We start from the raw sequence: 14,918 nt of genomic DNA on the forward strand, positions 1-14,918 counted from the left end.
TTTTTCTTCCTTTGTGCGGAGCTTCTCTCTCTCTTTTTTCATCTTCTTTCTCTCTTTTCTTTCTTTTTTTTTTTCTCTTTCTCTCTCTCTTATAATGTTTCGACATTTGGCCACGAGGAAGTTTTGAGTCGATAGCTCAGAAAGTTCGTTTGCAAAATGTCACATCTCGTATAGTTTAACTGGATTACTTGTAATTTTAATTTTACAATAATAAAATATTTGCCTGCTTGGGCATTTGGCAATAAATTAATCTGTCAGATTTGTTGGTCCCTTCCTATAAGTGAACAAGGCTTCCATGAATAATAAATCATCCAGGGAATTGGTTATTTCGAAGACTTCGGGAAATTAGAGAGAGAGAGAGAGAGAGAGAGAAGGATACCATGGAATACATGGATCGTTTTCTGCATGACGCAGCAACAAAGGGTGATCTTAGTTTTTTGGAAAAAATTAGAAATGGTGATGTATCAATTGATCTTGTAAGTCAGAAAACGCCTAAAGACAACAATGTTCTTCACATTGCGGCTGAATTCAAGCAAATGAATTTCTTTAAAGAAGTCAAGTTTCATCATCCTCAATCTCCACGGTTTTGGGACACCAACAAGAACAACGAAACTCCTCTCCATGTTGCTGCAAGAGTAGGATGTGATGAAATAGTGGAGTTCATCATTGCTAACATGAAACCTCTTGAAGAAGTTGATTTGGAAGACGGACCAATTAATGAGGAGGAAATCACACCAGCTGCTGAGGAAACGACGCCATCTGATGAGGAAATCTTACAACCTTATGAGGAAAGCAGATCATCTGCTGAGGAAAACAGACCAGTTGATGAGGAAATCAGACCAGCTGATGAGGAAATAAGACCAAACAGACCAGTTGATGAGGAAATCAGACCAGATGGTGTTAAACCTTATAAAAAACTACTCCGAATGAAAAATTCGGAAAAGGATACAGCATTGCATGTTGCTGTTCGATATCGTCGCGATGGGGTGGTGGCTCAGTTAATGAAAGCCGATCCTGAATTATGTTGTTTTACTAATAGCGCCAACGAGTCACCTTTATTCCTAGCTGTTAGAACGGGCTCTCCAAGCATTGCTCTTTATATTCTAAACGAGTCTCCCTCTGATAGATCTCCTTCTTTTCACGGGACAAATGGTGTGACAGCTTTGCATGCAGCTGTCACTCGCAGACGCCTTACCCACCAAGGTAACTTCGAGACACATCAATTAAGCTAATATGCCTTGCTATCATGTACATATTATTTGAGGGACACTTTATATATGGCGGATTTTATATTGTACTACTTTGCATCAATATGTTTACTTAATGCTAGCCGTTTTAGTGGCTTTTTAGGACACCGTGTTTGCCTATTTATTTAATCACAATCAAATATTTTAGTGGTTTATAATTTGTTTAACTTATTTTAAAGATGACCTATAAATGAAGATTTAAAAAATAAATTGTTTGAATCATTAAAAATTAAAATACAAGGTATGAACTGTCTATTTTGTAAGTCTTAGCTCAAGAATCATCCTTGCAAAATATTTAAAGGGCTTCTTAGATCTAAATCCAAAACGATTAGCTGTCATTGGGTTTAGTCCTCGTGTTTTTGGTTTTAGATGTAGGTCCTTTGACATTTATTACTTTTTTCGTTGTGTTGATTTTACCCTTTGAGGTAAATAAGGAAAATACATTGAAAATCTAAATTTAATGCATTATTTTATCGTATGAATTCCAGAATTTAAATTTGAATTTTTTACTTGATATTATTCCTAATAAATGGATAAAATACAATTTAATCAATGAAAAGTAAAGACCCACATACTATACCAATTGAACAAACAAGCACTCACATTAAATTATGTACCTAGTGTTATCATTAGCAACGAAAAATACTTAGTGATAAATCATGTTACCTATAAGTTAGGAACATAAATTAGAAAATTACCTATAAGTCAGACACAAAAATAGACAAAAAAAATTGTATGTTACCTATAAAAGAAAAAGGTACATAAAATACTATTACACATTGTCGAAAATATGAAAAAACATATATATATATATATATATATATATATATACCTATGCAATAGGCTATATGACATAAATGATTATTACCCAATTCAAGTCTTAAGAGGCAACATTGGAACAAAAAATGATTTTAAAAATAAAATAATAAAGAGATTACATCAAAAAATATTTTAAAAGGAATGTATTTCTATGTGGCACAAAAGTCAAAGGACTTGAATCAAAGTCACTAAATGAGGATTAAACCCAACTCTCAATAGAAATTTGAATCTATATCAACTTTTCTAATAATTAAACAAGTTGAAAATCATTAAGATATATCTAGTTGTGACGAAAATAGTTACACAATTGTGTGCCTATAGTTGGTTTGAACACCAATCTTTACTTGTTAGGGGTCTTGGTTCAATTCCCGCATGTGCGATTTAGTGTGTGTGTGTTTTTTTTTAAAATACTTATTTTTTTTTAAACAAAAATAATAAAAATAAAAATAAAAATAAATTCTCCATTAGTGGCACGAAGGAGCATTGAAACCATGACCAATTACCACACAATACCGCTAGCCTATGCATGTCATCATGAAAAATAATTGTGTTAATTACTTTTATTGGTTTATGGTGTCAATTTACGGCAATTTTTATTTATTTATAAATATATATAGTATTTTCATGTTAGATGATGTGAGAGTCCTAGTTCAGATTTCGCACATAATCCTCTAAATTTGAGGGCCGATCCTGCATGCTATAAGAGTGTCCCTCAAATAAAGTTATTTACACAATCTCTCTCTCGAGTACATATATATTTGGATTTTTACTACTCAACATTTGTAAGTTTCCAATTTTCTATATCAACATGCTAGGCATCGTGGCAACTATGGTTTCCAAAAATCATGAAATAATCAAACAAGCAGACGACATTGGGTGGACTCCCTTACACTATGCAGCATTGAGAGGTAACCTTAAAGCAACTCAAGTGCTGATTGGAAAGGAGAAGTCTGCTTGTTACATCTTGGACAAACTTGGGTTGTCAGCTCTCCACATCGCCGCATATGCAGGGCACACCAAAATATTGGAAGAGTTGATTGGAAGTGAGCCTGCTACTTGTGATTTGGTCAATCACAAAGGTCAAACAGCTCTGCATGCTGCAGTCGTAGGTAAACAAATAAACGTTATAAAGTACGTTCTGAAGACGCCTAAGCTTGGGAGACTTATAAATCAAGCAGATAACGATGGGAACACTCCTTTGCATCTTGCTGCCATTTGCCGAAATCATGGAATGGTAAAAATCTTGTCAACAGACACTAGGTTGGACAAAACGGCTATCAATAAAAAATTCTTAACGGTTGCCGACATTTTGAGCGAGGACAAGATGGAACAAAAGGTATCAATAAGCTGAGCAATCTATCTTTTTAATTTTCCTTACTCAGTTAATTCATTATCATACGATGACTAAGACTACAAGTGTATGTTCTTTCTCTATGTTTTAGGAGAGGACCAATAGTGCCGAGGTTAGGAAGTACCCGATTTGGTCCTTGACCGCTGGGGTGCCATATTTTCAACGACAAATCACTCATGAGTTTACGAAAGTACAATCTCCGGAGAAGAAAGATAAGGCTGATACGCCAGCCATTACACATGGGGCCTTGAAAAGACGTGATACCAAACTATTGATAGCAACGCTTATTGCAACAGTCACATTTGCAGCGTCTATCAATGTTCCTGGAGGGTTCAAAACCGACGGAAGGCCGGCATATTTCCAAGTGTGTGGGGTTTTTAACATTAGCCTTCATTTTCTCAGACAACTCCGCTGTCCTATCTACCCATTTCTGCAAGTCAGTGTGGGGGGCATTTTTTTTGACTAGGGGTAACATGTATGCCTACCGATCGGAAATTTGAATCGGTTTTCTCAGTTCTTGCGATACTTATTTCGGTACGATACAACTAAAAAATGCATTCAATATTCCAAAATAAGTGATGCTATTCAAAGATTCAACATATTCAATATCCATCAACATTTTCAATATTCAATATCCATTAACATATTCAATATCCAAATCCTAATCAACATATTCAATATCCAAACCAACCAAATCAATATTTATCCATCAACATATTCATCAAATCCAAATGGTTAAAACTCATGCATTATGGCTTACAAACCAAAAGAGTTAAACTTATCCTATCAAAAATACCCATTAAATGACAAAACGTTTGAGAAATTGAAAGGCAAGCGAGAGACAGAGAGCCAATGCAAGTCGGTATTCGGTATCAAAATCTTGATAGCTACCATTACTCAATTGGTGGGATGAAACGGTATGAAAATAGCATTTTTTGCGGTTTAAGATGCCCACCCCTAATACTGACATCGTTGAAGCCAAAACGCCACAATGAAAGTCTGTTTAAATATTTGTTTGGCACACCCCTTGATTTCGTGCTCGGTTTAATATTTGCCATATTTGTTTACGCAATAGTTTTAATCCCCATTTATAGGTCTCTACGGCAAATAATGCGGGGGATAAGGATCCGTGAGCTCCGGAACTACGTTATTTGACCGAGCTATTAAGTCATCCGTGTTGTTTTCTTTTTGGATCCTGTGTGTGTGATATTGTGGTGTGGTGAGAATAATCATTTTCAGATATGTTGTGATAATAATGAGTTGTGAAATACAACAGCTGAACATTTGGTAAATTATAATTATAAATTTGTTTAGTAATATGAATATGAAATTACTGAGTATTTATTAAATTTTAGCGTTGAGTTGCACTTGCATTTACTGTATGACAGCTTTTTCCAATAGAGAAATTATAGAATGATAAGATATCACCTACGTCAGTTAGTAATACTTCTATTTAAAATATGACATGTGGTACATTTTCAAACAATTCACACTTCATTTTACAGCTGGTATTGAAACCTAATTTTTACCCTTTAAAATAAAATTAAGAAAAGAAAAAAGGGAGAAAACAAGAGACGAGAAATCGCCTACCTCACCCCCTTCCTATCTAATCATAGTCATATTTGCTTCTCAACCTTTCGGTGGCTACCCCAAGACCCATTACAGATTGCCATAAGATGCGAAAAAGGTTGTAATGGGAGTTGGGTGTATCACAAACATCCTGCAAATTGACCCGCATGAAATTGATATAGAAAAGTATGATTGTGGGTACATAGCATGTTGGTTCTCGGTTGTGGATCTAATAAGCCCCAACAAATATTAAGATTAGATAATTATTTAATTGATTAACAATGATGATGAAGTTTCCTGGTTGCAACAATTGATTGGGCTATGAGGTTTGACTTACTTGTGACTAATGATTGTTGATGGTAGGCAGAGGAAGAAGAAGACCGAGGGATGGCGTTGGGGGTGGCGTTCGGCTATGCGTTGGGTTGGGTTGTTGGGATATTTTCTTTTCTTTTTTCTTCAAGGTTTTTATTTTTCTAATTTTATTTCAAGTGAATGTCTTTTGATGAACAAATTTGGTGACTAACTAGCATTATTCTCTGACCGTGTTTCATGGTTTTACTTCTATGTTTTAGGATCTCATTCGTATTCAGCTTGTAAAGTCACCTGGGGAAGTCCATTGGCGTGCCATTATTCCAACAACAAATTTCCCATGATTTCATTTTCATGAATTCGGAATCTCCAAAGCACAAAGATACACCAACCACATCAGCCATTATAGGAAAAAACATAGAAAAGTTGGAAGCTACTTCTTCAGAGGAGGCCTCAAAAGTATTCGATACCAATCTAGTAGTAGCAATGCTTATTGCAACCGTCACATTTGCCGCAGCTTTCACCATGCCGGGAGGACTTAAAAGTGACGGCATGGCGGTGTTGTACGGAGAGGCATCATTCCAACTGTTCTTGCTATTTGATGCCTTCTCCTTCTTCTTGTCAATCCTAGTGGTGTTTCATCATTTCATGGTGGCAACTGTGTCAGGTGTTCTTGTAGCTGCACCTTCAATTCTCATTCAGTATTCAATTGGAGGAATGCTCGTAGCTTTTGCTTCTGGCATGCTTCTAGTGCTGCCCAAACACAGTCCGGTGGGCATTTTGGTGTGCTTAATTTGTGGGTATATATGCTTGTCTATAGTCTTTAAGCTTAGAATTGTGCCTGTACGACTAGCCGCAAATGGTTCATGACCCCGCAATTTTGATGGGGCTTAGTTTTGATAGGCCTTTTTGTTTAGGGCCTTGGATCCATCTGGCTTTGGTTCCGTGCAGTTTTCAAAAGTGCCGCTCACAAGAAGATCATATCTTTTTTTAGCGTTATCTTTAATCGAATTGGCTCAAAAGTAGCGGTGTGTATATATTGATTAAAAAAAGTAGTGGAATTTGATTTCAGAAATAGCGTTACTATTCTTTGTGGTAGTTCTTAGATAAATAATACACACATATTCACGCATATGCCAATTGGTTTTCTTTTTTACTTTATATTTTATTTTTAAAATTAATAAAAGATAACATGGGTAATTGTGTTGTATAAAAGTAGGACCTATTATCTGATTTGTTTTTAATTTTAATTTGTTTTTAAATATGAAAAAAAATATGAATTTACCATATTATCCTTATTTAATTAATAATTTTAATTCTTAATATTTAAATTAACTAAGAGTATTTTATGATATTTTGAACGTTTCACAATTCTCTATCTTTTGCTATATATAGATAATGATCTTGGACAAAAAAAAGAATAGTTCGGTCAAAACCACTGGGAATTTAGATTATCATTATTTAATAAGATGAGTTTTTTATTTAATTGTTATACATTTCGATAGAAGTACCGATGTTCTATTCAAAGAAAAACAAGTGGTTCTTCAAAACCAAGTCCAAGAATATTCCAAAGAAAGTCAAGGTTCTTCAAGTGGCTCTTCAAAACCAAGTCCACGTATATGAAGAGGAACTTAGCAAGTGTTAAATTTTGGTAATTATTTGATTAGGTGCCAAATTAAATTTATAAATTGATTCCAAAATCAAAAAATTCCGAAAAGAATTGGATTGGAATTGGAATGTAACTAAAAGTTCTAAAAATTCATAATCTCAAAATACATTAGAGTTTCAAGCTTAGACTACATGACTAACTCCATGTTCAACTAAATATGAATTAATGACCAAATAAACATAGATGAGGTTTTTTTTTTCTTTCATAAATATTATAACAACATCTAAGTACTAGCATATTAATAGTTTTCCGGGCTTTGGGTATGTGTTTTCAATTTTGAGCCAATTTTAACATTTCAAATAGTTGGGCATGTTTAAAATTTTGCATTTTCCAATCGAAACATGTAAGTTCCGAAATTTTTTTCCATATCGAAATTGATGTAATTCCAAAAATTTCCAAAATGGAATTGGAAGATAATCTTCATTCCGAAACTTTTCGAATTGGAATTGGAATCTTCTAATTTTGATATGATGCATTCCAAAAACCAAACCGAGTCTGTATACTACGTTGCTGGTTTTGGTGTAATTAACTTAATTACAAAAATCTATTTGTTGGCAATGGGTTCCCACCACAGTGGTGGTGGATTCCCCCTCCCCACCATTGCACCCAGGATTGAACCCTAGTGAAGTTTCTTTCTTCCAATGTAACAAAAAAAAATCTATTTGTTTATTGTTCCATGCGGTTTAAGTCTTTAATGACAAGTATACTAATCAAGAATGGGTGTTTAAATTATTCTAATTCCTACTTCTCCTGTGTTTATTAACGCATAATTGAAGTGAGTTCATATTCTCACTTTCCTTGCATTAAAATCCATAATCAAATACACTCAAAATAAAAAATTATGTGAGTTCCACGTTAAAATCTGTAATCAATTACACTCAAAATCATGCATGGATCCGTTAGGGAAAGTATGGGATTAACTAGGGGAGTAGTTGATCCAATTCCAATTCCTTGATTCCACAATGGACTCCTTAAACCACCTCCTTAGATAAACTTTAGGCCCCGTTTGGTTCATAGAATGAATTTGAGGGTAAATTCACTTCCCATGCCATTTTCCAAGGGATGGGAAATGGAGATGCATTTTTCATGGTTGGTAATGTTGGGAAAGTAACCAAAAAATACCACTTTATTTCCTTTCACATGTTTGGTTTGTATAGGAATGTAAAACAAAGTTTATTTAATTTTCCAATTATACCCATATGATCAAATAAAAAAAAAAGAATGCATTTAATGCTATATTGTAAAGAATGCATTTAATGCTATATTGTAATTCTAAATTGTTAATAAGGATAATATGGTCATGAAAAATATGTATTTAATGTTGACTCATTTTTCCAAACTTTCCTACGATGAGGAAAACAAAACTCAACGGGAGGAGAAGGGCTTGACTTTCCCCCTACTTTCATATGTGCAAGGCAACGATTTCTCATGTATGGACTTACCAAACATAGGAAAACAATTGATTTCCCATCCCCAGACCTCCTTTCCCATGAAACAAAAGGGGCCTAAGGGAGGAAATGATAAAACTCACCTCTAACTATGCTCCCTATATATCCAGCTCCTAAAATAAGGAGATTCTCTAGGAGCTCCTAAAATAAAGGAGATCTTTAGGAGCTCCTAAATATGAGGAGAGAGAATGGACTCCTAGTTGATCCAATTCCAATTCCAATTCCTTAATCCACAATGGAACAATTTCTAAACTACCTCCTTAAATAAACTTTAGGGAAGAAGTGATAAAACTCACCTCCAACCATGTTCCCTATATATCTAGCTCCTAAATAAGTGGAGAGAGAATGAACTCCTAGTAGAAATATTATAGAGTAGTACTATACTACCATCTCAGTTTGTTATACTTCCATTCAAAATATGTGATGTTCATTTTTAAAAAACAATTTAAGTTTTTTTTACAGCTGGACTTAATATCCAATTATTATATTTTGAATATAAAACTAAGTTAAAAAAAAGTCTCACACGGAAGAGCCACCACCCACCCCCACCCTTCGTCCTCATGGTGCCGCCTTAGGCACTGCCCACTCCCTCCAGCTCTCTCTCTCTCTCTCTCTCTCTAGTCCTTCTCGCTCAATTCAACTACTTAATCATAACTCAATTCTCTTCTCACCATTTCAGTGCAGCCATCTCGCGCTCGAGCAGGCCATTCGGAGCCGATTAAGATCGGGCCCATCCAGCTTCGAGATCACGGTAGGCTTCGGGCTCTCGGGAGAACAAAAAAATAAAAATAAAAAATCATCCCTAGAAGCTAGTTGCCAATTTAAAGACTTGGTCATCTTTGAATCTCCGTACAACATGTCACGAAACCTGCATGCATGTATAGTTGACTAAATATAAAAAAGGTAAATGACACCAACTTGATATTTTTTGCAAGTGTGATATTTTTTTTATTCACAGGCAATTGGCAATAATATATTGTCAGATTTATTAAAATGGTTGACACAATGGTGGCACTGTCTACATCTACACCCCGTTAAAATGTTACATATTAGAATATTGTACATGTTGAGCAATTGGCACTGAATGTGTCATCATCGCTTCCTATATAAGTAGACATGGAGGATCAACACTAATTAAGTCATTCACAGAGCATTAGAGAAAGTTGAGTGCAGAAAAAAAGGTTGAAATGGATCCTTCACTGTATGAGGCGGCCAGATCGGGTGATGTTGGTCTATTGAAAATAGTTAAGAAGAAGGCTACTGGATTTTTTCTTCAGAAAACGCCTAAAGGCAACAATGTCCTCCACATTGCTGCTGAATTCAAGCAAATAGCTTTCTTCATAAGTACCCCACTTGATGATCATCAATGTCGTCCACTGTTTTGGGCCCCTAACAACAAGGGCAACACTCCCCTGCATGTTGCGGCCAGAGTTGGCTCCGATGAGATCGTAGAGTTCCTTATTGAACATGCAAAGAAGCCGCCGCCCACTGGAGGAGCCGATTTGGAAATCGGCGGCGAAGCTCATAAAGAGTTACTCGAAAGGACTAATATGGAAAAGGAGACAGCATTGCATGTTGCCCTCCGGTATGGCAACCAAAGAGTGGCCCACTTACTAATCGCAGCCAATCCTGAATTGACTTGTTCTAACTAACATGGTGAACGAGTCGCCGTTGTTCTTGGCTACGTCTAAGGACTATATGCAGACTGCCAATATGATTTTAAAGCACTGTCCCGAGTCTTCTTTCCAAGGTGTCAATGGTGTCACAGCTTTGCATGCCGTGGTAACTCACAAAAGTGAATTAGCCATAAGTAAGACTAGTGACCTTATCTATATGCTTTATTTTGATACAGTATCAACTGTTGGTTGATTATGTATTTTTTAAAATATTTTCGTTTTTCGTATACTTGTCTAAGACATGAAAAAATACATATTTTCTAAAATCAAACATATAATCCACGTATGTGTATCTTCTTTATGATATTTTAATTGAAGTCCATATTGTAAGCTATCTAACTATATTTTAATCTTTATTATGCATGCTAGAAACTTTGAAGCTTATGATCCGCAAAAATGGTGATGCAATTAAAGAAGCTGATGCAATTGGATGGACTCCCTTACACTACGCAGCATTAAAAGGGAACCTTGAAGCAACCAAACTACTGTTGGAGAAAGACGATGTCTCTGGCTTCTTACATGTTGGACAAATCTGGAATGTCAGCTCTTCACGTGGCGGCCTTTGCAGGTCACAAAGAAGTAATGGAAAAGCTTATTAGGCGTCACCCTGATATTTGCGATTTGGTCAACCACAAAGGTCAAACGGCTCTGCATATTGCAGTTTTAGCTGGACAAGAAACTGTTGTCAAATATATATTGAAGGAGCCTAATCTTGCGGGAATAATACATGAAAAAGACCAAGATGGTAACACCGCTTTGCATCTAGCTGCTATTAACCAAGATTATAAAATCATGAAACTTTTGGCAGCAGACGGGAGACTGGATAACACTGCTTTCAATCGTCAACTCTTAAAGGCAGCCGACATTTTTCATAGCGGCAAACTTGAAGAACAGGTACCCCACAATTTATATTATATCTAATCCCTTTACTCAAGGTGGTATTTTCTATATCTACTTTTAGTTTAAGAGTTTAGTAAAGAAAAAGGAGTACTTAACTTTCTTTGTAGTAATTTACAATGTTTTCATTAAAGAATAATGTAATTTCTTTGTGTTGTAGGGCATATGCCATGTTACTACTAAGCTTTCAAAGCTCCTGGGAAAGTCCATTGGCGTGCAATCTTTTCAACAGGGTGTCAATTTCCATTTTGGAGATCGGAAACTTGGGAAAGAGAGGCCTCAAACGACACGCCGCAGTCGCAGATGCTGACCCTGGCTGTTAACGTTACAGCCAAGAAAGAAAAGCCACAAGTTAACGCGGAGGAGCAGCCCCTGCAGAGACGCGACACCAGGCTGCTGATAGCGACACTAATCCTAGGCATCTCATTTGCGGCTGCTATCACGGTTCCAGGAGGCACAAGACCAGACGGAAGGCCAGTTTTACAAGGAAAACCAGCTTATTCAGTGTATTTAATCTGCAACTGGTTCTCCTTCATGGTGTCAGCTCTCACGATTTACAATGATATATTGGAGCGAAAAGTCGTTCGAATCAAAGTAGCAGCACAACTGATTCAGTGGTCCGTTTCCTCATTGATTATCGCATTCGTTGCGGCCGCGATGGCAACGGCGGCCAAAGACAACAACTGGATGAACTTTCGGTTTGGCCTCGTCTTGGCGACTGGTTCTACTACATGTTTTTTCTGCTTTTTTTTCTCTAGGTGTTATCCAAGAACCGGTAAAGAAACTAATATCTGCCTCCGGGATCGCGTAATATAACATATTATTTATATGCTAGCTCCACTTCAGTTCAGTAAACTGAGTTCTGTTAGTCTTGTACTGTATTTTTAATTCTGTATTATTCTATAAAATTAAAGCCTAGATTGAACAATCTTCCCTTCATGTTCTTGTGATGCTCAAACTGGTTCGAGTTAGGCTAGTTGGCCGGGACAGTGAGTGAGTCCTCCACTTTATACCCTAGTTCAAGTTCCTCTCCCTTAGGTTGATTTAGAGTACATTATCGTTGTTAAGAAAAGTGATTCCCTACCTTCCCTTACTATTTAGATTTAACAATGCTTCATCCCCCCAAATATTTCTATGTGAACACGAAACCTCTCTATACTCTGGGAAATTTGGAAAAATAATATTTTCCTCAACACATGAAAAGGCTTTTAGCCTATCTTTCAAATCGAAAGATGGGCTAAAAGTCTTTAACATGCCCATAACTTGGCTAGTTTTCAAAGTTTTCCCAAACTTCGCGCTCTTTATAATATCTTTCATTTAGCGTTAAAATTATTGAGAAGTTTCTGAAGTGGCCTATTAACTAAACAGTAGTTGGATGACAAGTTGAGCAAGTTTCATAGAAGTCAGCGACGAGGAAGTTTTGTGTTGATCGCTTAGAAACTTCTTGTCTATTAATTTACTCAAGTTGACTGCAAGACAATTTGAATCAAGCGAAAGAGTTCAATATTAATTAAGTACTTCAACTATAGCCATGTGGATTCTTTCCTGGCAAGGTGTCATTTTCAAAATGAGCCATTTTCAAAGGCAGATATTCCATTTTTTTCAAAATGAGCCATTTGAAAACCTAAGAATTCACTTTGAGCTATCAGCATTACAAAGGTAGAGAAGCTTTTCACAATAAATTAAGAATAGAATTAGCTTTCCAATTCCAAATCTCCAACCCCCCAACTTGAATGCTATTCTTATTGTCTATGTAATCACGAAAAAGAGCAACGCTCCTTACCTAGTACTATTTTCAAGCAAAACCCAGAAAAATTTCAGAAAATTTGCCCCAACTCAATACTCAACGGATTTAACCCTAAATCAAATTAGGGACATAACAATTGTTTTGATATACTGATTTGTTGGCTAGATCATAACTCTAAGGGCATGTTTACTTATCTGGAAAGGGAATGAGAGGTATAAGAGTCATTCCCATTCCTGACCACTCCTTTGTTTTACTTGCATGTTGGGAATGAAAAGTGATGTGGAGCCCACATGTAATCATGACTTTTACTCCTGGTATAGGGGAAATGGCATTCCGGATGGTGAAGGTGGTATTGGGTATGGATGAATCAAAATGGACATTTTTCTATCCAAATTGCCATCATATATTTTGTGAAAACACCAAAAAACCAAAAAAAAAAAAAAAAGGTTGCTCCCATTTTCTTTGAACATAAATATATTTAACTTAATTCTATATATTTAGAAATACTAGGAAGTAATAATTAAACTTATAAAACACGGTTATTTTTACATATATTGAATTGGTATTTAACTAATTTTCTATTATTCTTACTATATGAAAAGATGGTTTTTTTTTTGGGTTAAAAAAAAGGCTTATTATTAGATTAGAGAACTTCAACAAAAAAAACAAAAAAAAAAACGATTAGAGAACATTTGTCCTTTGTTCTATGTATTTATTATTTTTGTTTAAAACAAAAAATTTTATCACTTGAAAAATTGTGTAAGTAGTTGAACAATTTGAATTTGTGTTTCCAAGGCATTTTGGTAATTAAACTTGTTTTCATTCCGATTCTTAACAATAGTAAACAGTTTGAATGAGAATTCTTTTTTGTTTTCATTATGATTTCTAACAGTTAGTAAACAACTTAATTGGAATGCTTGACTCTGAATCCTGTTTAACCCGATTCCTGAATACTGCGTTGCATAATGGACATGCTAGAGTGGTGGTGATTTTGTTAGTGGAAGCCGTGCCTCAGTTGTGTTCCTAATGTAACGTTAACGTGCCATTGCTCTTTACAATTTAGGTCACCTAAGCAAGTACATTTTAAATAAGTGTTCCTAAGGATATAAGTCCCTCTACTCGGTTGCTGGTTTTGGTGTAGTTGACTGAATTACAGAACACAAGTCTACTAAATACTATATTTTGTTTATTGTACCGTGTAGCCCAAGTAATTAAAGATCGATAATTAGGGGGAGTGTATTCAATCCATGGACCATGAGCCTTAGTAGATCTGTCATGCCTCCTCCACTCGTATAAGTAACACTCCGTGCTACCAACATAAATCAATTTTTACAAAACAGAACAAATATTCCCAAAACAAAAACCATTTCCCCATTGAGCACCTTTGTTCAAGATCTCTATTATTACAAATTTCTTGTTTGTTAGTATTATTACTTATTTAATTTATTTTTCAAAATTTTGAAATAATAATTTGCTTCAGAAGTTATGGATTTTACAATCCAATTTCAGATTGAAATCCATGCAAAGTATACATGCCGTCCATTGTCATGTGACTGGATTATCGGAAGTGAGAGCAATGATTTGTTTCATTTCTTATATTCGTTAATCTTAGATGGATGGTATACATACATACATGTACTTTCCTTGCCATCGACAACTGGAAATCTCTTTAGCAAAAGAATTAGTTCGGTGATTGATTTTGTGTGGTCGGTGGAGACTTTGCTTTTCTAGTATACCAGGGAATTGTTTGATTGTGACAGAACGAGTAAATAAAAGGGAAAAAGCCTTGTGCATTGTCCACCTATATATTCAACCATCTTCGGCACTCTCAGTTCGATATTAATAAGCATATATACGCAGAGCATAGAATCTGAAATGGAAGACTTTTTCAGGTACTCGAGTAAGAATCGATCTTTTTATAAATGCCTTTTGTTGACAAGACGACGACTCAGTTCCTGTGTGAGATTCTGATCATGGCTGGTAAGAGAGAGTAAATTAAAGAGAGAACCGCCGTAAGCAATACACAACTTGTATTACGAGAGAGAGAGCGAGAGAGAGAGAGGCTAGCTAGCCATGGATCCTTCTCTGTATTAGGCGGCAACATCAGGTGATGTTGGTTTCTTGAGAGAAAAATAATTAGAGATGGTGGTGCATCAATTGATCTTTCCATCAGAAAAGGCCTAAAG

The 14,918-nt window shown here is 35.7% G+C and overlaps 1 protein-coding gene and 1 pseudogene across 1 annotated transcript; both read left to right on the plus strand.

Moving 5' to 3' along the window:
• LOC103325922 (protein ACCELERATED CELL DEATH 6-like) lies at positions 1–4,636 on the plus strand. The gene is made up of 4 exons (XM_089049489.1): positions 1–1,203; positions 2,882–3,402; positions 3,509–3,830; positions 4,277–4,636. The coding sequence occupies exons 1-4, from the start codon at positions 381–383 to the stop codon at positions 4,570–4,572; spliced, it is 1,962 nt and encodes a 653-aa protein (XP_088905615.1). The 5' UTR covers positions 1–380; the 3' UTR covers positions 4,573–4,636.
• Positions 4,637–9,599: 4,963 nt separating this feature from the next.
• Positions 9,600–11,295, plus strand: LOC148918725 (protein ACCELERATED CELL DEATH 6-like; annotated as a pseudogene).
• Positions 11,296–14,918: the final 3,623 nt, after the last annotated feature.

The sequence above is a fragment of the Prunus mume genome, linkage group LG3 (genome assembly GCF_029339155.1).
Source record: "Prunus mume cultivar Tortuosa linkage group LG3, ASM2933915v1, whole genome shotgun sequence".
Taxonomy (NCBI): Eukaryota; Viridiplantae; Streptophyta; class Magnoliopsida; order Rosales; family Rosaceae; genus Prunus; species Prunus mume.

What these genes read in the sequence shown, in the direction of transcription:
- LOC103325922 (XM_089049489.1), top strand. Translation starts at nt 381, where the DNA reads ATGGAATACATGGATCGTTTTCTGCATGACGCAGCAACAAAGGGTGAT. An exon ending in CAGACGCCTTACCCACCAAG is followed by an intron (nt 1,204 to 2,881) that starts GTAACTTCGAGA and finishes TCAACATGCTAG; the next exon opens with GCATCGTGGCAACTATGGTT. An exon ending in AGGACAAGATGGAACAAAAG is followed by an intron (nt 3,403 to 3,508) that starts GTATCAATAAGC and finishes TCTATGTTTTAG; the next exon opens with GAGAGGACCAATAGTGCCGA.